This window comes from Hemitrygon akajei, chromosome 12, assembly GCF_048418815.1.
Source record: "Hemitrygon akajei chromosome 12, sHemAka1.3, whole genome shotgun sequence".
Classification (NCBI taxonomy): Eukaryota; Metazoa; Chordata; class Chondrichthyes; order Myliobatiformes; family Dasyatidae; genus Hemitrygon; species Hemitrygon akajei.
This window is the reverse complement of record NC_133135.1, coordinates 44,947,290-44,972,657: the sequence shown is the minus strand read 5'-3', so window position 1 is coordinate 44,972,657 and position 25,368 is coordinate 44,947,290. Positions and strand designations below refer to the sequence as shown.

Sequence of the window (25,368 nt, the reverse complement as noted above, 5' to 3'; positions counted from 1 at the left end):
TTTGTGCTGTTCTGTGCGAGCTGCTTGTTTTTCGCTTATGCTCGGGTTACTGTTGAAGATTAGAGATAGCAGAATTATCTGCCATCCAATTAGTATGGTTGAATTAAGGGGAGCTTTCTCAGGTGAGGGACACTAAGGTTGGGCTTGAGGCTTTTGTGAGAGAGAGATGAAAAGAGAAGATGCCAGAGAGAAGAGGTCGTAGGATTCAACCCAGAGTGGGGCTGTGATTCGACAAAGCTCGAGGTAATCGATGGAGGGTCGGAGACAGGGAAACCATGAGCTCCAATTTGTGAACATTAGACCGTTACATTAAAATGGGCCCTTTCCTTTTTTAGTTCTATCTTTACTGGTTAGTCAAATTACGAATTATAAAGCTAAATCTTTTAAGTGTATGTGGTGAACTGTCTTGTTATTTTGTGGCACTCATTTGTAACAGGGTAACGAATTACACAGCATCCACATAAACAGGGGGTTTGGGGGTAGGTTTACACCTCAATCTCACACGTTTGGCGGGGCCAGAGATTGTCTTCCCCAGACTTACGCAGTCGAGGAAACCAGAGTGTTTCAATAAGGACAATTGATAAACAGTCACCAAGTCACTACCTACACAGAAATAACAAGGGATTGAGTTTAAGAGCCATAAGATAATGTTACAGCTCTACAAGACCTTAGTTAGACCCCACTTGGAGCACTGTGCTCAGTTCTGGTCACCTCACTACAGGAAGGATGTCCATACTATAGAGAGAGTGCACAGGAGATTTACAAGGATGTTGCTTGGATTGGGGAGCATGCCCTATGAGAGTAGGTTGAGTGAACTTGGCCTTTTCTCCTTGGAACGGCAGAGGATGAGAGGTGACCTGATAGAGGTGTATAAGATGATGAGAGGCATTGATCGTGTGGATAGCCAGAGGCTTTTTCCCAGGGCTTAAGTGGCTAACATGAGGGGGCATAGTTTTAAGGTGCTTGAAAATGTACAGAGTGGTGGGTGCGTGCCAGTGACAGTGTTAGAGGCAGATACAATAGGGTCTTTTAATTGACTCTTAGATAGGCACATGGAGCTTAGAAAAATAGAGAGCTATGCAGTAGGGAAATTCTAGGCAGCTTCTAGAGTAGGTTGCATGGTCGGCCTAACATTGTGGGCCAAAGGGCCTGTAATGTGCTGTAGATTTCTATGTTGACCCTAATCCTACATGAAAATGCAAACCTCAAGAAATCCAGAGTATGAAGAGCTGGCAAAAAAAAAGAACTGAAGCTAGAAAGATGGGCATAGGGAATCCTAGCAATGATTGGATTGTACATCATAGAATTATAGAGTCATACAGCACAGCACTGAAGCAATCTCTTTAGCTGAGTCCATGTCAGCCATCAAGCACTCACAGGGTGAATGTACAAACTGAACAATTCTGACAATATCAGAAGTCTGGATGAAAACTGTTGTGAACCACCAAGCTGGTTTTGCTCAGTACTCAACAAGAGCTCTGCAGTTTGAATTACAAATAGACTACTGTAAACTTGAGAAGATTTCAACTAAAATTTGGAGCCAGATTTGTTGATGCTACCAAGAAAGATGGGTAATCAAGTCGTGAGGATAGAGGAAGCCTGCATGAGAACATAGGTGGATTAAGGAGTAGGCATGAAGTTGAGAGATGTAGCATAATATAGGAAAATACAACATCTTTATGGCAAGTAGTCTGAAAAGCTAGTACTTAGAAATTCTGGACAAGTGATAATGGGTATAAAACTAGGGAGCGCCTGACCAAGAAGTAATATATGTAGTTTTGGCCTCTATAGTTAATGCACTCACAGACACAATTTAAACAGCCAATTAACCTAACCAACCCTGTCTTTGGGGTGTCAGAGGAAACAAAAGCACACGGAGGTCACAGGAGAAAATGGAAACAAATTGAGACAGATCACTAGCATCGTGAGGCAGAGATTCGACAAATGTTTATCATATGCTTACATTGGTAGCAATGCAGTTGGAAGTTAGAACTAAGAGGTTGATCAACAATGAAGGATAGGCCTAAACTCACTGGAGTTTAACTGAATGCAAGGTAATTTTATTAAAACAAAAACTCTGAAGAGAAATGACAGGGTGGACACTTCCTGTAGAGATGGTAACTAGAAGCATAAGGAATAGTTTCAGAGTAAGAGGTCACCCATTTCGGATAATGGATATCCTCCTACTCTGTGAATCTCTTTCCTCACGTTCATGACTCTTTGGAATTCTCCACCTTAGACAGCTGTGGAGGCAGAATAACTATCAACTGCCACATTGACTATTCATACATTTATTGTAGAAGGGAGTCGTGGCATGGGGAGAACATTAAGAAATAGGAACAGCAGTAGGCCATTTGGCCTTTCAAACCTGCTCAATAAGATCATGGTTGATCTGGCCATCCTTTACCATTTAAATAATCATCTGAACTTCCATTTTTCCTTCCAAAGTGGATGACCTCACATTTACCAACATTGTACTCCACCTGTCAGAACCTTGCCACTCACTTAATCCATCTATATCTCTCTGCAGGATCTCCGTATCTTCTACATAATTTGCTTTTCCACTCAATAAAGTGTCATCAGCAAACTTATAGACACACTACACTCGGTCCCCTCTTCCAGATCGTTAATGTATATTGTGAACAGTTGCAGGCCCAGCACTGACCCCTGCATCACCCCCGACTCCATGCATCCATATCTAATGGATATCTTTTATGTGGCACCTTATCGAATGTCTTCAGGAAAGCACAGGAAACGTGTTGAGGCAAGGGTGGCTCAGGCATAATGTTAGTGAATGGTAGAACAGGCTTGAGGGCCTAAATAGTTTACTCCCGCCCTGTTTCAAATGTTTCCATGTACAGTGCCTATAAAAAGTATTCATCACCCTTGGAAGTTTTCATGTTTTACTGTTTTTTCAACACTGATCAACAGAAAAAGTCTCTTTCGTGTCAAAGTGAAAACAGATCTCTACAAAGTGATCCAAATTAAATTACAAACATAAAACATAAAATAATTGATTGCATAAGTATTCACCCCCTTTAATATGACACACCAAATTATCACTGGTGCAGCCAATTGGCATTAGAAGTCACATAATTAGTTAAATGGAGATCACCTCTGTGCAGTCAAGGCATTTTAATTGATTGTAGTAAAAATACATCTGTATCTGGAAGGTTCAGTGGGTGGTGAGTCAGTATCCTGGCAAAAACTACTCCATTAAATAACACTCCAAGCAACTCTCCAAAAAGGTTATTGAAAAGCATGTCAGGAGATGGATACAAGAAAATTTTGAAGTCACTGAATATCCCTTGGAGTACAGTTAAGTTAATCATCAAGAAATGGAAAGAATTTGGCACAGCTGTAAATCTGCCCAGAGCCGACTGTCCTCAAACACTGAGTCACCGTGGAAGAAGGGGACCAGTGAGGGAGGCCACCAAGAAACCTATGATGAGTCTGGAGGAGTTACAAGCTTCAGTGGCTGAGATGGGAGAGACAGCGCATTCAACAAATGTTGCCTGGGTGCTTCACCAGTTGCAGGTTTATGGGAGAGTGGCAAAGAGAAAGCTAGTATTGAAAAAAACACTCACATGAAATCTCAGCTAGAGTTTGCCAGAAGGTGTCTGGGAGACTCTGAAATCAGATGGAAGAAGGTTCTATGGTCTCATGAAACCAAAATTGAGCTATTTGGCCTTCAGACTAAATGCTCTGTTTGGCGTAACCAAACGCTGCATATCATCAAAAACACAACATCCCTACTGTGAAGCCTGGTGATGGCTGCATCATGCTGTGGGGACGCTTCACTGCAGCAGGCCCTGGAAGGTTTTTGAAGGTAGAGGGTAAAATGAATGCAGCAAAATACAGTACAGGGAAATCCTGGAAGAAAACTGGATGCAATCTGCAACTAGGGAGATTTGTTTTACTGTAAAACAATGACTCCAAGCATAAAGCCAAAGCTACACAGGAATGGCTTAAAAACAACAAAGTTAATGTCCTGGTGTGGCCAAGTCAGAGCCCAGTCCTCAATCCAATTGAGACTTTGTAGCTGGACTTGAAAAGGGCTGTTCACTCACAATCTCCATGCAATCTTAAGAACTTTTTAAAAGCTATTATTAATGCTTTTTGAGATAGTGATTTAGATGCATATCATATTTTTTACTGAGTTAAGTATTGTATGTAATTAGTTTTGCTACAACAAGTGTATGGGACATTGGAAAAAAGTTGAATTTCCCCATGGGGATGAATAAAGTATCTATCTATCTATCTATCTGACAGAGCTTGAGCAGTTTTGTAAAGAGGAATGGAGAAAAATTGCAGTGTTCAGATGTGCAAAGCTGATAGAGACCTATCCACACAGACTCAAGGCTGTAATTGCTGCCAAAGGTGCATCTAAATACTAACTTGAAGGGTGTGAATACTTACCCAATCAATTATTTGGTGTTTTATGGTTGTAACTAATTTAGATCACTTTGTAGAGATGTTTTCACTTTGACACGAAAGAGTCTTTTTCTGTTTATCAGCATCAAAAAAGCCAAATTAAATCTACTGCGATTCAATGTTGTAAAATAAACCATGAAAACTTCTGGTGGGGGGGAGGGATATTTCTATAGGCACGGCAAGATAAGCTTGTGAAAGTGTGAATTTCAATGTACAACTGCTTCTTAAATCCTGTTATTCAATGCTCAATTTAAAATGGTTTATTAACCACCCTTTTATCTCCCTTGGTAACTCTTCTTCTACTCCTTCTCCTTGATATCCTCAATATTCTATCAATATGACAGCCAAGAATGCCCCAGCACACAGTAATGATACTGCTGGATTTGTTACCAAGGTATCTGGATTAATGATCCAGAAACAAGAGTTCAAATCGTGGATGCAATTATTTGGAATAGAAGACTGTCATCAGTGACTATGAACCTTCCCACTTGATCTTAAAATTCCATCTAGCTCTTTAATGCCCTGTAGGATAACAAATTTGTTAACCACACCTGATTTGGCTTATGAGATTCCAGGCAATGTAATTAATCCTTAAATGCATTGTGGGAAGGCTGGTAAAATATTTAATTCAAGGGTAATTAAGAATGGGCAATAAATGAGATATTAATTTCTTGTGAAAGGATAAAAATATAATAGTATTTGCACCATACTGCAAATTACCTTTCTAATTAATTATTAAAGTAGCCAGCATTTTTAACACAGAGACATCTCTAGCAGCCTGCTCCAAACTACACAGTTTCATAACATTTGAAGAAAACCAGATATTTCTCAAAGTAAGCAAGATGCTTTTTAGTCTTATGTTTCTCCCCTCTTTCCAGTGTCCAACCACAACATTCAGATTTCGTCAAAGTTTAACTTGAAGCTTATGGAAGATCTGCATCTAAAGGTGCTGGACTTCCTTTACAGTCATAGAAGCATTACAGGACATGTTACATTAGGCTTCTTAAAATTTATCTGTTTTCTCAGGTACACACATCATCCTAACCACATTGTATCATAAATGCTTCAGAATCCAGTTTGATATCACTTGCAAATGTTGTGAAATTTGTTATGTGGCAGCAGTACATTGCAATAATAATTGTAAATTACAGTAAATATATATTTAAAAAGTTAAATTAAATTAGTGCAATAAGAGGAGAAAAAAAGAGTGAGTTAGTGTTCATGGGTTCAATGTCCATTTAAAAATCCAATGGCAAAGGGGAAAAATTATCCATTCCAAAATTGTTGAGTGTACGCTTTCAGACTCCTGTACTCCCCCCGATGGTAACAATGAGAAGAGACCATGAGCTTTAATTGCTTATTCAACTCTCTGCTTTTTTTTCCCCACACTAAAAACTGAATACAGTGGATTCTGGTTAATTGGGCCATTGGTTAATTCAGCAACCTTCTTATTGGGAAACTCTTAAAGAACAAAAACTAATCAAGAAAATAGGCAGGATTCCTTTCGTTTATTTAGGACTCTATCTCACGTAATTGTGGCAGGGGACTGTTGCCAAGAAGTTTCTAACTTGTGTCAGATGTGTACAGTTGTGTGGTGTTAAGACACTACACTGTGCTTAAATTGAACAGTTTTTAAATAGCGCCAATTGTGTGTGCTTCTTAAAAAACAGTAATTTTGTCACTGATAGTTGGCAAGAAATAAGCAGTAAGACAATTCTGAACTGTTTTTCTCACTGCAGTTTCAAGCATTCAGGCTTGGAGATGTTAGAAATGGGAATGAAAATGAAACTATTTCATTACTTCAGTAAGTTAGGAACTTTTGAAAAATTTTAAGATACCTTGAATGTTGCAATGTAAGTATAGATTTGGAGGATGCAATCTTCGGAAAATTGTATGAAGACAGTCCATTATCTACACTAGGTGTCTGTGCTGACTTTGTTCATTTACAGTAAATCTAAAGAACACAGCAGCATACACTCAGCTCTCACGTGTACTGCAAGGACCTGTTGCATACAACCAGCAGGCACACCGCAACACATCACTTCGACAGGTGGGCTAAACCAGGTGAGGATAGCTGGCAGGCTTTATACTCTGGTGAGATAGGGACATTGCCTATCCTATCATGCAAAGTCAGCTCTGGCAGACTGGGCAGATGAAACCTATCAATGGCCAGGAAGGGGGTTCTGCAAAGCTTTGTAGAGAGTGAAGGGCATAACAAGGCACAGTCATAGTCAACCACTGCAACCAAGGAAGAGCAGTTGTGACAACATTCGTACGATTGAACCTGGACTTCCAAGGTTGAGAAGTGGAAATGCCCCACAATGGCATTTCCCCACTTTAAAAACTCTCCTACACAGGCTCCCTGTCATCATCAGGTACAACAGACAACCACCAAACCAATTATTAGGAACTAAAGCACAGTTTTATAGTACTGTATAGTATTAATAATGTTCAAATTTGTTCTGTATTTCATTTAAATACATAATCTGTTACTCAGTTAAATGGTAGTTAGTGTTTTCTTTTCATACCTTTTTAACTACTTCCATGAAATTTCAGCTAGTTGGGGCAGTCGCTTAAATGGGCTAAAATGTACTGATCCTGATGTGTCCCAATTAACCGGAATCCACTGTATGCAGAGTGCTGAATATATTGTATATAGAAGCATCTCTTCCTTTTGAGGAAGATACAACTAACCCAAGGTGACAGAGCTTCACAGGATGTGACAACCTTAAGCACTAGAGTCTGCTATCATGTGTTGTGGTGGTGGCATTGCTCTCACCCTACACTAAAGCTGTATTCAACATATTGATACAACCTGTGAACCACATTTATGAATGAAATCCCTGGGTACTCAATAGTCAACTAGTGAGCTGAGTGGAATAAAGTCCATGAAGGAGTAGTGAAAAGTCAATGAATCAAGGCTGTTACCTGCAATAAAGTAAAGAAATTCAGGAGGTAGTGACCTAGCATTACAAAACAGCCCGATGCTGAGGAGATGGAATCCCTCTCAACTGGGAAAGATGCTCATCTGGTAATGCAGGCAATGTCAGTGCAGTCTGGAGTATCTAACCTGAAACTGATGTGCAGGGAAAGCATGGTTTATTGCGTTTCTTGTCCATTTGGGAAAGTAATTTGGCAGTTCCCCCTGGGCAGAGAATTTCAGAAATCTCCACAATGCAATGCTTGCAACTGTGAGAAGTTGCTCATATCGAAGCTGAAGTCTGAAATGAGTACATCTCACTCAAGATATCATTTAATCAATGTCGTCATCCAGTAAAGAGTAAATTATATTGGAAAGGCAGTTCTTTCTCAGAAAGATAGTAGAGAAACACAGAGGCTGCACAAGGATCCTATGCTTTCACTATTAATGAAAATAGCCATATTTTAAAATTCCATTTTTATTTAATTACTTGAATTTAAATTCCCTGCTGATATAGTGGGATTCAAATACATGTCTTAGGATTAAGAGCTTAGACCCCCTGATTGTTACCACTCTGCTACTGGAAAGAGTTCTCCTGATCATCAACTTCCATCCCACCAGATTCCATATTCAATTGATCATCCTTTCACTACTTCCATCACCTCCATAGAGATCCCACCATCAGATGTTTTTCTCATTCATCCTCTTTCAAAACTCCTAAGGGGCCATCCATTTGTAATTCCCTGATCCGCTCATCAACCATTCCCTCGCTCATGCCGCTTTCCATGCAACCTGATGTTTTGGCCCTCTACTTTCCACCATCCAGACACCCATACAGAGAAGATGTAATTCACTTGCAATCCTTCCAATCAAGTGTACAGCTTTTCATGATGTACTCTCCTCTACATTGCAGACAAAAAAGTCTAGGTGCAGTATACACAGGTGAACTTGATCTTCTAGTTGCCAACACTTGAATTTTCCACCCCACTCGTACTCTAACCTGTTGTACTGCAGATCACCAATCTGTCGTATTAACTCAGTTTTACCCTCCACACACTTACTGAGCACTTCCTAAGCTTTGTATTATACATTTTTTAATACATGTCACTTAGCTTGTGTCATTCTCTAACTGATCTCAATAAACAGCAACCAGGTTTCTTCAACAGCTTATGATCACGCCCAACCTGACCTTCCCTATCAGATAAAAAAACACAAAATGCTGGCAGAACTCAGCAGGCCAGACAGCATCTATGGGAGGAGGTAGTGACGACGTTTCGGCCCGAAACCCTTACTCAGGGTTTCGGGCCGAAACGTCGTCACTACCTCCTCCCATAGATGCTGTCTGGCCTGCTGAGTTCTGCCAGCATTTTGTGTTTTTATTTATTTCCAGCATCTGCAGATTCACTTGTGTTGCCTTCACTATCAGATATTCCATTTACTCCATCTCTTCCCCATTCTCAAAGTAACTTAAGAGTTACTTCCATCTTTCCTTGTCCTGATGGAAGTCTTCAGCTTGAAAGGTTATTTTTATTTCTCAGCTGTCTGACTTGCTGAGAGTTTCCAGCATTTTTTGTTTTTAATAATGGTGCTACTTTTTATAACTATATTTATATCAAAGCTAGGTACACATTAATAAATTTAGATCTGAAAATTATTCCATACTTGTGAATCCCCCTTTTACTGGGCATCTCGGACCCTCACTAACAGCCGCGGACTCCGCGGTGAGAAACCCACCTGTCTCAGGCTTCGTATGTCTAGGGTGAACACAACTTTGGTTCAGCCAAATCCCTGAGGTTGGGATGCCTCGCCCACCCAGACCCCAGTTTGTGTGACTGCTGTGTGATTTTCTACCCCTGCAACAGCCCGTCAGCAAAAAAATAACAGCTTGTACACTTCATACAATTATAAAGTAGTATACTTAAAAATGTTAACTTAAGCAAACAGTTAATGGAAAGAAAGAAAAAACCAAAAAGGGCCCATTATTCTTGTCTGTCACTCGTGTGCTGGACCCACAGTCTGTGTGAAAGCACACACAACCTTCTGAATGTTGCTCGAAATCCATCTTGAACAAACAGATCTCCCACGGGAGTATTGCTCCTTCCTCCTTGAAGCAATTCATCTGCACAAAGTACCTTGTGCAACAGGGATGGCATCCTCAGCCATCTTCCCCCCTGTGTCCTCCCAGCTCCCGCCCAAAAAAAAACCTCCTAACACCACTGTTCACCAGAACCTTCTCCCATTTCCACCATCCTGACTGGCTGACACCACATTCCTAAGGTGCACAACAAAGCCTCTTACCTCAGCTCAAACCCAAATAGGGTGAAAGCAGAACAGACTGCTATTACAGAACTGCTAAAATGATACCCACAGTAAAAATCTTAATCAGGGCGATGCATTTGCTTTACCTTGATGATTCATCCATTCAGCAGAAATGGAGATATCTGTCAGGTCTTCATCAGGGGATCAGCGGTATTATCATCTCAGTGACCTGTCCTGGGCCCAACATGCAAGTGCAATTACAAAGAAAGAATGGCAGCACCTCAACTTCCTGAGTAGTTTGTGAATGCCCTTGAACAGAAAATCCTACAAAAATAATGGTTTCAGCCCACTCCATCAAAGGTAGAGTCCTCCCCACCATTGAGCACATCTACATGGAGCGTTATACATGAATTCCCGCTGCTACCTGTAAGGAGTTAGCATATTCTCCTTATGACTGCATGGGTTTCCTCCCACAGTCCAAAGATATACATTTTGGTAGTTTATTGGTCATTGTAAATTGCCCCGTGATTAGGCTAGGATTAAATTGGGGAACTGTTGAGTGGCGCAGCTCAAAGGGCTGGAAGGGCCTTTTCGATGCTGTATCTCAACAAAATTAAAAAAAATATAAAGCAGCATCCATCATCAGGGGCCCTCACCACCCAGGTCTTGCTTTCCTCTCGCTGCTGCCATCAGGGAGGTGGTACAGGAGCCTTAGACCTCACACCACCAGGTTCAGGAACAGTTCTTACCCCTCAACCAACAGGTGCCTGATCCAGAGGGGGTAACTTCACTTACCCTATCACTGAACTTTCCACAACCTATGGATTCACTTTGAAGGACACTTCATCTCACGTTCTCAATAATTAATACTTATTTACTATTATTATTCTTTTTTTCATTTTTGTATTTGCACTTTGTTACCTTTTGCACACTGGTTGTCCACCCCTATTGGTGAGGTCTTTCACTGATTCTATTATGGCTACTGGATTTATTGAGTATGCCCACAAGTAAATGAATCTCCGGGTTGTACAGTATATGGTGACATTTATTTACTTTGAACATAACATGATTACTTCTTTGTTAGCTGCAATTCTGAACTGTTTGTCTCATCACCCCAACCAAGGGAGCTGGAAAACTCCAAATACAGAAAGCATCCAAACCCAACATAGCCAACATTATTTAATGGTCACATTAGCACTGCCACAAAGTAACACTGCCTAGAAATTCTTTAGAATGTGCAGTTCTTTGCCTAAACTGTCAAAGCCAATTATTCATGACAACATGATTAAAGTGGCTATCAATAAATCCTCCACCCATGAACTTAATACAAGACATATGTGCTTCAATGCAAAGAAATCCTGAATTCCAACAAACATATTCATCCACTTCCACACTATTTGTGGCTTACAAGTCTGATTACCAGGCAATAGGGATCAATCACAGGGATTACCAGGTTTTTATAGAGAGTGATGCTGCTGCAAAGACTTTATCATTGTCCATGTGCATACATGTAATTGCACACAGGATAATAAAGTTGATTTTTTGATTTCTGATGTTATTGGTTTCAACAGCCACATTCTCTCAAATTAACCAATTTTCAAAAAAGGAAACGCAGGGAGAAGAGCATGCAATTAGGCTGTGAATTAGAACCATGGTGCCAGTGCACATCATCACTGCAGTTAAATGACTAATAACTTTGATTTACAATAAACTTGACTCAGTATAGATGCATTGCCTCATTTACATTACATTTCTCTCCAGTTCTCGTCAGACATGAAAGTTTAACCAATCTAAAGCCAACAGAATGAAAAAAATCACACAAATAAAGAGTGTTAACAAATGAATTGCATCAATCATACCTGATTTGATTGTGTCAAAACCTGGCTAGCCAGAAACAAGGGATGTTTTAAAGATGGACAAGGGCCAAAGTGTTACAGATGTTGGGCTCAAAGATCTGAATTCATAGAAAAGGATCAACAATTAAATAGTTCACCAGGCTAAGTCAGATTTAATTAGATTTCTACTTTTTAGTATAACTGAGGGAGGTGATTGCATTCCCAGAAAATGATCTGTACTATAATTTCCTGTAACATGAAGCCAAATCATCAGTGCATGGGTCAAGAATTAGGAGTTAAAAAAAAGTGTTGATTTGATCAGACATAAGCATTGTACCAAACTCAGGCCATCAAGAAACAAGAGATGTTTTAAACATGGACAAGAACCAGGTGGATCTGATGCCTTGAGAAGTTGGGAAGATTATAGCCAATTCCTCAAATCCCCTTACTTCTCTCAGCAACAAAACAGTTTGAATTCTCCTCTCAAGGCTTGAATGTACTAGGATTGTGAATAGCCAGTCACTGAGTATATTAAAGGCTAAAACTGTTAAGATTTATGGACACTGTAATCAAGGGATATGACCAAAGGCATAATGTCAGCCATGACATTACTAAATAGTGGAGGAACCTTGAAGTGCCATGTGGCTCATTATCCTTTCAATTTCTTTTGTTATCATGAGAAGTTTTAGCTGCTCCTCTTTGAGTGCTTAGAACATTAGTTTAACCTTTCTGCATCTTTCTTGTCGTCGGCAGTCACTACATCCATTGTTGTCTCAAGCGCAATTGTGTGAAGAAATTAGAATCTCAAGCCAACTTGCTAGCTTTTGGAATGAAACGTTCAATAGGATTTAGTCTTAGCTCAGTTATCACTTTGGAATAAATAGGTAGTAGATGGCCATTCAAAAGCTTGTTACACGTTTTTGTTTAAATTCAGTGCCACACAGGAAATACTATACTACCACAAATTTTATCAGAACCATTCATTTAAAGTGTCATTGATGCTTTCAGGTGAACACAAGTATCACACATTACCACTTAAAAACAAGCTGCTTTTCCAGTGCCTCGACCATGTTATCCTTCAACCACTATCATTAGCACAAATAATTCTTACAGTCATGACAATGTACATGACACTTCACTCTGTGCAAACTGGTGCTGAATTTCATTACATTACATCAATGAGCAGCTCATTGACTGCAAATTACTTTGAGATGATGTTGGTAAATTTTTTAAAAAATGGTACATGGAACAATGTCCACAACTGATGGACAGTGCACAGCATTTCCCTCTTGCATTACTTATAAATTATATTGTAATGTACGTCCATCAGAGTAAAGGCCACAATATAAAGTTCACATGGAAAGCAAACTTTATTGCAAGAAAAACAATGCTGGTCAGCTTAAAATGTATGAACAATTTAAGTGAACTCAGTTATCATCATAAATAGCTGCATCTATCTGGATTCCCAAGAAGAATAATTCAGCAGTTACCTCAAAAGGTGACAATTTAGTTCAGTGACTAAACGTCAAAACTATTATCTGGAGCCCAAATTATTCAACAGCAACACAGCTCTGTATGAGAATCTCTCGCCTTCCACGTGACTCTGCATTATACACCTCCTCCACTAAGACGATGGTTAAGCAACATATTGGCAGCCCTTTTCTCAATCCATTTTGAAATCTGGCATCAAATGCACAAATGTAATCTAGGACTATTTTTTTCCCACCCACATTGTGTGAAAACCTCTAGACTCTTGTTTCACAACTCTCCATTATAGTGTGATGAAAACAGTAGTGTTAAATGCATTCAGACAACCTGGTATCTGACTATCAAAATGCATTTACTTTCTGAAGTAACCAAATATTATTCAAAACCAAACAAATTTAATCATTTCGCTAAATCACACAGTATCTTGAAAATCTGCAGTATCCACTCAAGAAAAACAGACCCTGTAGTACTGGCAAATGGTGTTTTTACTGCCTGCTGTACTCAGCAATTCTGTTTTTAAAAACTGAAGCAAAATTTATATACATCAGAATTGCAATAATTTACAGTATTTAAAGGTATTAGAGTAGACATTCTAAAGCTGGTATGATGATGCTGCTAAATATAACCAAACAGAAACAGAAGAATGAGTGGGAGGGCTCATGAAAGAATAATAAATTGCACAGATTATAATATTTTGCTGAAAACCTCAAAAGACATATTAAGCAAAAATATTAGATTTGCTCTTATAGCTCTCTTAGGAAGCTTTCATAAATGTAATACAATCATTCATTTTGAATTGAATTCTACCACACAATAACAATGCAGCTACATTTCTTTGAGCTATCTTAGCTGCGTCATGCAACTGAAATCCGGTATGATGCTTAATGAAAGAATTTCACTTTGGAGCTGGTCATGATTTGGAAATTTAATGATGTTTTATCAGTCATAACCAACAATAAAAAGGGTAATGTTTGCCCCTTACTATTCCCTCTTCAACTATGCTACCATCTCTATTAATGACATCATAGTAGCTGGGGTAAACAGAACTTAATTTTAAGAAACGGACACCTAAACTGTTTATTGATTAATTAATGATGATTGCTGCAAGTATCCTTGGAGCTGAGAATAATTCGATGCTCACAGGGAATCTGACAAACTGTATTAGACACTTAAATATCAATGTGCTTGTTGATGCCTCAGGCAAAAATATTAAGCAAAAAGCTCTTGTACAAATTTTGTTCAAGCTAAAAAGTCACTGTACTTGAACAATTAGAAAATATTCATTAGATACAACAGATTCACTATTTTAATAGTTAATTTTTCAAATGGCTTAATCTGTCTTAATAGATGTATTTGAAAATTGTAAAACCAATTTTTCACCAACAGTAATCCATATTTTTCATCTTGAAAAACAGCTACTGCTTGGCTTCAGTAAAAATTCTGCATGACATACCTGACAGTTATCCTAACTAAAACCCTTCACGGACAGTAAAATCGGCAAAATCTCAGCATCTGATAAACAGTCTGAAAATTCAGCAAGGACAGCATGACTTTGCAGATGCTGATCACTTAACTTAAACAACTGGTGCAATTAATACTTGCCTGCACCTCACTCGTTCGCTGCTTGACCGCTTCTTCCTTTTCTTTGATTTCCACTTCAACAGTGCTTTTCTCCCTGGAAGACCAGCAAACAAGGCAAGTATACTTAAGGACATCAGCTACAGCAGGAACAGCTAACCAGCTCCCAAAACCTGACTCGCCCTTCAAATGCATCGTCTTACAATGAGCTGGTGCTTGAAAGGAAACAGGGAAGGTTATCAGTAACCTTTTAAACTACGAATGAAATGTCTAATTTCAGTGAGGAATGAAAATGCCTGATATCTGAAAGGGTTCTGTGAAATACAGTGTCGAAAATCAATGAGACTATTTTTCATCACAAATGTCACTGTTGCTATGGAGCTGTTGGCTAATCAAAGCTAGAGTTTATAGGAAGAGGAGGAGCTAAAAGCATCATCCCACCATTAAACTATATTTTATACAAAACTAAATTTTAAACTACCAATACACAAACATTTTGATTAGTATCAAAACAACAGACATTCAAAACATTTTTGTAAAAATATTGTCCTTTAATTAACAAATTACATTTTTAAAAGAAGAGAATTTTTAGAATATGACAGAAATATTATTATTTTCTGTTTATTTAAAGATTTTGTCTGCAAAACAGGAATGCTGGTATGCTTCTAAATCTTACAACATACATGAATTGTGGCTTTCTTACATGATATTTTAATTATTTCATTTGCATTCTAAATTTAACATAGCATCACATTAATGGCATGAAAATGTTTGCAAAATTTTACTCGGGTATGAAGTCACCACTAATGAGAATCTGACAGTGCACAGATATGGCTGACAATTTTATTTTGATCTGTCAATTGTCTTTTGAACCTCATAACACATACCTCTCTTCTCCCCACCCCCCAACCCCTGATAATTTTCAGACTCACCGGTCATCGGGTGAAGAGCGGTGCCGTGCAGATTTTAAACAATCTCTTACCACTCGCATCATCTTTGCGGTGCATTCTAACTTGGCACTCAGCTCAGCTTCAGAAATGAGGAGTTTAAGATCAAATGCATATCAATTGAATGTCATGAGTGAATCCTATGACTGCATACCTGCATGATATAATCAGCAGAGGCTGATGTTCTCCAACAACTGTAAGCCTGCCCTCTCTCACCACATACGCAGACAAGGGTTTCAGATTCTACAGAATCTCTTCAGAAACCAGGAAATAATAGTCACGTGGAAAGCAACCTAGCCCGGGAGACATACCACTCTGCATAGTCATTCATTTAATTTCATGTGGCGAGCTTTGTGGAAAGGTGGTGGGGGGGGGAAGAATAATGAAGAGGATACAAAATAGGTTTCCTGAATTGCCCTAATGATATTTGATTGTGATTTTTTTTAAAGAGTTGCCAGGTATGTACAATTGTTTAACTACACTGCAGCAGCAGCAGCTTGCTAAGGGAATCGTTATATAAATAGAAGGTGGTTACCAAGCCTGTGAGCCAGTGTGATGAAGTAATTTACAGTGGTGAAGACAGCAGTGGCAGGGAGGTAAACAGGTCATCTGAAGTAAGCTGGCAGTCAATAACGATAAATCAAAAGGTAGTTTATTAAGAAAAGGCTATGATATAATAGCACAAATATTAAATTATGGCTTTTTAAATACAAAACTAATATATCATTTGCAAATTTGTAAAGCACATCATGCACCTGCAAATAGTGAACTAGAAATCATTCATTTCTTCAAATAAAGCTCTTGAGAATTATTTCCAAGTTTTATACAGCTGCTGGATTAGGTTTTAACTGAGGTTCTGAATATTATTGATGGTGGCAACCCAAGCATTTTTAAAGACAAATTGCTTGCTAGTTCTCACCAAAATGTGGAAGATATATATTATGCAATTGTTTCAAATTAATTTATCATTGAAAAAGACAACCAGGATCTGATTTAAAAAAAACAGAATGACACCAAATGTATCCAAGATAAAACATTTAAGTTGCTACATACACCAGAGAGAACTAGCTCAAATCTACAAAACCAAATCAACAAAAAAACCTGCTGCTTGGACCGCATGTCAAATAGGAGTGTGATACACACTCAAAGTAATACAACAGGCCTTTTTTTACTCTACCTTCTCCAAGTCCTCAAGGAGCTTACACCATTACATGTCATTGTTTATGCCTTCATTAAGGGACACTGCAGCCCATCTTTAATATTTCTACAGTAAATAACTCCTCGGTATTTTTCACCTATAGGCAAAAATGCATGCTAACTTAAGATTTCTGGAGTAAGTATGTGTGCAGATGCATGATTTTTGTTTAAACTGGATAATTGGAACTGCGTTTTTAGAGTACTGATGGCAAGGTTAGAAAGAGATTGGAGAAGCACACCTGACTGCATTCCATACAAAATTCCATTTGATACTAAATTAAAGAAAAAACAATAATGTTGGTAAAGTGTGACAAAAAAACAATTTTTGATTTTGATAATTTCCCCCCACTTCTTTCAATGTATTACTTAGCTACAATTCACTCTGGATATTGTCAAGAGATTTTCCTCACACAAAATGTAATTGCAGTTGTTGTATGAACATCTTTTCAGCCCTAGGATACCACTATGGGAGTCCCCAAAGTTTGTCTCTTGTGTCAGCCATCTTCTGAAGGCGAAAGCAAGGTTGAATACCAAAGATTTTCATAATGGTCAATTACATTTGTGATTTATTAGCAAGTGTCAAACTCATGAATGACTAGAGGCCAGAGTCCTGGGGCTGGATGCCTGTGTGGGTGGGAGGGATGGGAGGAGAGTTTATTTTGCTGCTGCTGTTTGTGTGTTCTGCAGAACACTGTGGGCATGCTGTTTTCACCAGAATGTGCAGCATCACTTGCAGCCGCTGCCCTCACTGGTGCACTGGTTGTAATTGCAAATGATGCATTTCTATGTTTTGATCCATATGTGATAATGAAATGTGGGTCTGAATCAGAATTAATATCATCGGTATATGTCATGAAATTTGTTAACTTTGCGGCAGCAGTACAACGCAATACAGTATCAATATAGAAAAAAAAGAGAATTACAGTAATTATACAGTCGGCCCTCCTTATCTGTGGGGGATTGGTTCCGGGACCCCTCGCGGATACCAAAATTCGCAGATGCTCAAGTTCCTTATTCAACCTGTCTTAATGCGGTGGACATTAGGACCCAGCAGCCGAGCTCTGAATCCGCAGTGTTTCTGTTCACGACAATAATCATGATCATGATTGAAAATGAAGTGGAAATAATAAAGCCATTGGAAAGAGGTGAAACGCCATCGGTCATTGGAAAAGCGTTAGGCTACGTCGATCAATGATCAGAACAATTTTAAAGGATAAAGTGAGAAAGGCTCTGCCCCGATGAAAGCTACAATTATTACTAGGCAACGCAGTGGTCTAATTATTGGGTTTTGGAGTTTTGATCGTCCACATCAAGCTGGCACGGTGAAGAGCGCACTTGGGAGCAATCTGTCCCAAGTCCCGAGAACTTCCATTCCCGAGCCCGGCACTGAAACATACGTTAAATGTTTTATATGCATAGAAAGGTCAAATATATACTATATACTAAGACAAACGTTTGACTAACTGACAATAAATAATACCGGATGTACCTGCTCCGACTTAATAAGTAAGAGAACTTCCAATTTTTTTCAATCCTGATGCACGACAAGAAAAGAAATCTGTACATGCTCAAACAAGTGCTGGAAGAGCACTTCCGGGTTTTCGCGATTCGTGGTTGGTTGAATTCGCGCATGCGGAATCCACGGATAAGAAGAGCCGACTGTATGTATATTAAATAGTTAAGTTAAAATAAGCAGTGCAAAAACAGAAATTTAAAAGAAAGTATGAGGTGGTGTTCATGGGTTCAATGTCCATTTAGAAATCAGATGGCAGAGGGGAAGAAGTTGTTCCTGAATCGCTGTGTGTGCACCTTCAGGCTTCTGTACCTCCTTTCCTGATGGTAACAGTGAGAAAAGGGCATGTCCTGGGTAGTGGGGGTCCTTAATGATGGACACTGGCTTCCTGAGGCACCGCTCCTTGAAGACGTCTGCATAGAGCAAGTAACATGTGTGCCTCAAAAATAAATGTTAACACATCCCAACATTTTAATGTTGCCGAGTCCCACTATAAGTGGACAGTTCACGTTGACCAGGAATTCAACTGGACCAGCCACATAGCAACACTGTGCCCACAAGCTTAGAAAAATAGAGGGCTATGGTAACCCTAGGTAATTTCTAAAGTACATGCTCAGCACAGCATCATGGGCCGAAGGGCCTGTATTGTGCTGTAGGCTTTCTATGCTTTTAAGTGGAGACCAGAAGATGGGTATCCCACAGCTAGAAATTCATCTCCTGACAGCCCCAGGCTTTTCTACCAACTACAAGGTACATGTCAGGAATGTAATGGAACAGCTTCTACTTGGCTGGATAACTCCAATAACACTCAAGAAGCTCAATACTATCCAGGAACAGGCACACGTCAGCTGTAGCTTACCAATGAAGAAATAAATAACAGTGCCTCATGTGAGCGACCCCAACGACAGGTCCCCAATTCATGAACACCAAGACCAGCGGAGCATTTGAATACCATGCCCTACCTTGTAAGTACTGTACATGACTGGCCTGTCGTCAGTGCTAGGTCTGCCTCCTGGAACTCACTACTATGAGATTTGTTTCAACACAATGAATGCAGCTGTTCAAAAAAGCTGTTTTCTCAATGCCTATTAGGAATGAGCAATAAATGGTGGCCTTGCCAGTAAAGCACAGATCTCAAAACTATTATTATTTTGCAAGCCAGTTTTATTGTCAGCTATATCCATGAGTATTTCTATGCTATCTGACCTAAGGAGACATCAGGTCTTATCTGACAGTTCTGCACACATACACATTAATAAGTGAGCCAAGGCTAATGACCCAAAATAGGAACCATGGCGCCTATTTGAAACATAATTAAATTTACATTATGCCATTTTCAGATCATCAGTAGATAGAGGGAATTGAATCCATTGGTGACCTTGTTCATTAGACAAAGCTACAGTTGTGGCCTCCTCTTTAAAGAAAGTTTTGCCAGTTAGCATAAATATTTCCCTTGAATCTTTCCTTCTGCTGAATACAACCTGCACTGAAGAGATCAAGTTGGTGATCAACTGTTCAGGAGTCAAAAGTGTTGCTTAGAGAGAGAAACCGATTGTTACAAACCCTGCATTCCACATCTAACAAAGCATGATATTCCAATACAAATTATAATGGGAACTGACAACAGAAGTCAGGGCAATTTCAAACAGTTTTGAAAGTAGGATAAAGTAGGAAGTAGAAAAGATTTGGGGGAAGAAGCCCAGAGTATAGATACACTTAAAGTGAACGCTCTGCTCCCTAGAGAAATGTGAGCGCACAATGAACTCAAATCAGCAGAGCAGAGATGGGACTGAAGACTGGTGTGATCAGCAAAGTGTGTTTGGCAGAGGGATTCATGATTAAAGGGAAGATTCTGATTTATAAATGAAGGTACTAGAAAACAGGGTAAGTGAAGATTACTTTGTCATAAATAAACATGCACAGCAGAATCTCGGTTGGAATTTGTGCGGGATGCATCTAGGTGTTGAATACGTAATTTCTGTTTAATAAAAAATTCAGGTGGTGTTGAGAGAAAGACTTCCAAGGTAACAAAAGTATAAAGGAGTCAATTTACCAATATCCTAAGACAAATAATTTGGATACCAGGTCTGCATTCATAAATGATACTAATAGCTTCAGAACACCACATTAATAACTAGGCTACTATCATCATGTAAAACAAACTATCAATCTGGAAAACAAGATGCTTCATTGTTATTTTTTGGGAGGTTTGCTTGCTACCGTGTCCTCCCTAGCTTTGCCCCTCTTTGAGAATTGCCTTTCCAACTAGGCATTGCACCTAGATTGCCTATAGCAGAGGCCATCCACCAGCACAAAGACCAGGGGATTAGAGCTCCATGAAAGCTTTGTGATGCAGTGAGGACAGATTGAATGGCATACACACCAATTGGAAAGTTGAAGGATTGGCATTCCCCTCCAATGTAGAGCCATTGCACACTACTCCTCATCCACTGATCCATATAGGAAATTAAACTAAATGTCTTATCAATTATTCTCACTATGATGCAGAGTTTCAACCCAAACCATCGACAGTTCCTTCCCACCCACAGATGCTGCTTAATTGCCAAGTTCCTCCAGCAGACTATATTTCTCCAGATTACAACATGTGCAGTCACTTATGTCTCCCATGAGCATGTGTTCAATGACATAAAATATTTGCTGCACAATAGTACAGTGAGTTCAGGGTCTGCAAAATGAGTTCAAGGAGTTAGGTACTAAGCTTGAGGGCAGGACCTTCAAGGTTGTGATCCCAGGATTGCCACCAGTACCACATGCTAGTGAGGCCAGAAAGAAAAAATAGTAGTTTAACACGCAGCTATGGAGTTGGTGAAGGAGAGAAATTACAGGCCGGTGAGTCTGACATCAGTAGTGGGAAAGTTATTGGAAGGTATTCTAAAGGACCAGATGTATGAATATTTGAACAGGCATGGACTACAGTCAGTATGGCTTTGTGCATGGTAAGTATTGTCTAACCAATCTTATAGAGTTTTTCAAGGAAGTTACCAGGAAAGTTGATGAAGGCAAGGCAGTGGATGTAGTCTACATGGCTGTAGGTGGTTGCCTCTCTGACTGGAGGCCTGTGGCTAGTGGAGCGCCACAGGGTCAGTGCTAGGTCTGCCGTTGTTGGTTATCTATACCAATTTTCGGGGTGATAATGTAGTTAACTGGATCAGCAAATTTGCAAACGGCACTGAGATTGGGGGTGTAGTGGATAGCAAAGAAGACCATCAGAGCTTGCAGCAAGATCTGGACCAGCTGGAAAAACAGCAGACAGAACTTAATGCAGACAAGTGCAAGGTATTACATCTGGATAGGACCAATCAGGGTAGGTGTTACACAGTGAACGGTAGGGCACTGAGGAGTGTGATAGAACTAAGAGATCTGGCCATACAGGCCCATAATTCATTGAAAGTGGCATCACAAGAAGATAGGGCCATAAGGATAGCTTTTGGTGTGTTGGCCTTCATGGATCAAAGTACTGAGTACAGGAGATAGGATGTTATGTTCAAGCTGTATAAGACATTGGCAAGGCCTACTTCGGAGCACTGTGTGTAGTTTTAGCCACCTACCTATGGGAAAGATGCAAGTCTTTTTCCACTGAGGCTGGCTGAGACTACAACAGAGGTCATAGGTTAAGGGTGAAAAGTGAAATGTTTCAGGGGAACATGACGGGAATTTCTTCACTCAGATGGTGACGAGAGTGTGGAGCAAGCAGCCAGTACAAGGTGTGGATGTGACTTTGATTTTAATGTTTAAGAGAAGTTTGGATAGGTCGGGTATGGAGGCCTATGGTCTGAGCGCAGGTTGATGAGACCAGGTTTCACACGGACTAAGTGGGCTGAAAGGCCTGTTTCTGTGTTGTAGTTTTGTATGAATATGTCTCTATTATACTTTTACTGAAATGGGAGCACATTCTCAACCTTTTGAGCAATGCAAACAAAGGTGGAACAATGCAAGCATTCACAGAGTTCCTGCAGTACCTCACTTGGTTAGTAAAGCATAAACGGAATTTTCAAATAGAGTGAATAAGCAAATCTGGAGAAGCAGTTCAATCCTGATTTTAGTCACATAGTATTCTGACTTGGTTGTGACACAACTTGGGCATCAAAACTCAGAGAATCTGCAAACAAAGCACAGATATAAAGCTACATGGAGCTTTTCTGCAATATGAACTGCAGAGTCATAACATTCGATATTAAGGCATTAGAGACAGAGGGGAAACCTGAGAGAATAGAGAGGATAATCAGTCTTCCCCTGCCTCTCCCAGGGTAGAAATGTCAAATATAGATAACATAGCTTTAAGTTGAGAGGGGGGAAGTTTAAAGAAGATGGAGGGGGAGAGTGGGGGCAAGGTGTTTTTTTAAAAATACAGAGCGGTAGGTGCCTTCAGAGCTGGTGGTTGATAGTGGCATTTAAGAGGCATTTAGAAACTCTCATGAACATACAAGGGAATGGAGGGATATGAATTACGTGCAGGCAGATGAGTTTGATTTGATTTGCCAACATGTTTGTCACAGACTTGTGGACCGAAGGGCCTGTTCCTGTGCTGTACTGTCCTATGTACAGCACTATCACTCAGCATGGAATGCAATTACACCATTTCTATACAGAAATACAGAGAGAGAAATGAGTAGCAAGTTAGCAAGATAACATGACTACATATTATCAAATAATTTGTAAATATATCTTCAATATTTTTATTGAGTACACCTTCCTTTTTTTGAGATATCACCTGGTACGTTAGGGAAAGAAGCTGTTAAACAAAATGCTGGGAATAACCAAATGAGACAGTACCTACTGAGAAAGAAACAGAGCTATGTTTCAAATCAATGGTTTTTGTCAGAACAGAAAAAACTAAAAATAATTTAAGCTTCAAGCAGCAGAAAACAGAGGAAAGGCAGACCTACTCTTTTCTTCTTTCTATGAGAGAGAGGCCAGAAGGATTCTGTGACACGACTAATGGTGATGCTGGATGAAAGAGTGTTACAGGCTGGTGAACAGCAGGAATTTGGCTGGTGGGTAGGTGGGAGGGAAAGAAAAATACAACACTGCAAAATGCAAGGCAAGGGGCTAGAATGCCTGATACTGCAGAATACAACATCCAGAAAGCTATCACTTTCCAATTCTGAAGACAAGCTATGTGCTTTATCATAACAATGTTGGAGGCCAAAAGCAGAGTTAAATGGGACTGGAGTGTCGAAATAAAGTGACAACACCTAAAAACTCAGAGCCATTCTTGTGAAATGAACAGAGATGTTCTGGAAAGCAGTCACCCATTTTGCATTTGTCCTTCCCAGTGTAAAAGAGACCACATCACGAGCACCAGAAGAATTATACTAAAATGGTAGTAAAGCAGATAAAACGCCGCTTCACCCAAAATGTATGTTTGGGGCCAAGGATGGCAAGAAGAGAAGTAAAGAACAAGTCGTTGAGATTACACAGGGAAGTGCCATGAGAAGGGGTTTGGATATTCGTGGAGACGTAACAATGAACCCAAGCATCACAGAGGGAGCAGTCCCTTTGGATTGCAGCCAGGGAAAGAAAAGGGATGATATATCTGGTGGTGGCTTGTACTGGAACTCTTGGAAATTATGAAGGATCATTCGGAAAGGCTGGAAGAAAGAGAAGGTGAACCCTGCATTGTTCTGGAGAGAAGCAGTGACAGCAGAAATACAGGAAATAAGAACCTTGTCTGCTATGGGGGAGGGAGGGGAACGGGGAAAACCATTTCTGCCCTCCTCTCTTCCATAAGAATCGTCAAACCTCTCCCTTCTATCAAATTACACTACCTCCACATTTTCAATATTAAATGCTGTCACCTCTCTACCCTTTCTGCTTACCTATCTGTGTCCCACTGCAGCCACCCAGCTGTTTGCTATGCCTCTGAAACTGGTGTCCGAGGCAAACTTGACGTTTTATTCTACATTCAGATTTCCATGTCATATATAAAAGGAAGAATTTTGGTCAAAATGTGGAACAGCATCATCGACATCTTCTGGTCTGGGAAAAAAGTCTTCTAAAACTTGCTGTTATTTTTGTCCTTAAATCAGATTTTGTTCAAATTGACACAAACCCTCCAAATATGACAAGACACAACCTTGTTAACAAGCCTTTTATGAAGGACTTTAGAATCCACACTACTGCATTCCTTTTATCAGCTTTCTCTATTACTCCATTAAAAAATTCTATTAGTTTAGTCAAACATGATATTCCTTTTATAGATCCATGTTGGATCTTTAATTAACTCAGATTCCTTCAAGTACCTGTTAACTCACACTCCACCCATCCAATTATATCTTTTACTACTTTATCCACCTTCAATTTTTAACTGTCCAGGCTACAAATAATATAGCCATAAAGTAATCAATCACCTTTTCCACTTTCTAAACCTTGCATTCCTTCATGTATCCAGGGAAGATTAGATCATGGCAAGTGTGTCAACAACCTCTGTTTCTCTCAACAACTAGGAATACACGCCACCTGGCACAACAGCCTCTCCATTAAGAGCAAAGCAAGTCTTTCTAGAACCATTTTCTTATCAATTTTTATCCATTCATCACTTCTACCATCTGCAGTTGCTCCAACAGAATATTCCTCCTTAGTAAACATTAATACTTTCACTGCATTACTGAACTTTTATCCTTTCTTTAGATCCAGAAGATCCAAACCTGCCCTTTTTACTATTTTGTTTACATGTTGTTAAATGCATTCATGCTAAATGACAGTCTATTGTCAGATGCTTGCCTTACCGACTGCAGTTTGCCTCTTAAAACGGTATTTAAGTTGCTGGATCCATCCTCAGTGATGCCCTCACCACCACCATCAAGGTCATGCTCTCTCCTCACTGCTGCCATCAGGAAGGAACAGGAGCCTCAGGATTCACATTACCAGATTCAGGAATAGTTATATTCCTGAACCATCAGGCTCTTGAACCAAATGGGCTAACTTCACTTTCCCCATCACTGAAATGTTCCCACTTTCAAGGACTCCTCATATAATTTTCTCGATATTCACTTATTCATTGTTGTTATTATTTACTTATTTTTGTATTTGCACAGTTTGTTGTCTTTTGCACACTGATTGAACACCCAAGAAAATGAATCTCGGGGTTGTATATGAGGAAATATATGCACTTTGATAATAAATTTACTCTGAACCTTGAAATTTGGCTTTCACTGAATGAATTCAATTGACAAA

General features: G+C 39.6%; 1 protein-coding gene across 2 annotated transcripts in view; it reads right to left on the bottom strand.

The window, feature by feature from the left end:
- eps15 (epidermal growth factor receptor pathway substrate 15) overlaps positions 1-25,368 on the bottom strand; it is a 155,681-nt gene that overhangs the window by 49,930 nt on the left and 80,383 nt on the right. For both annotated transcript variants that reach the window (XM_073063013.1, XM_073063012.1), the window contains exon 13: positions 14,539-14,611. In XM_073063013.1, the coding sequence (XP_072919114.1) occupies positions 14,539-14,611 (73 nt within the window). The remainder of the gene's footprint in view (positions 1-14,538; positions 14,612-25,368) is intronic.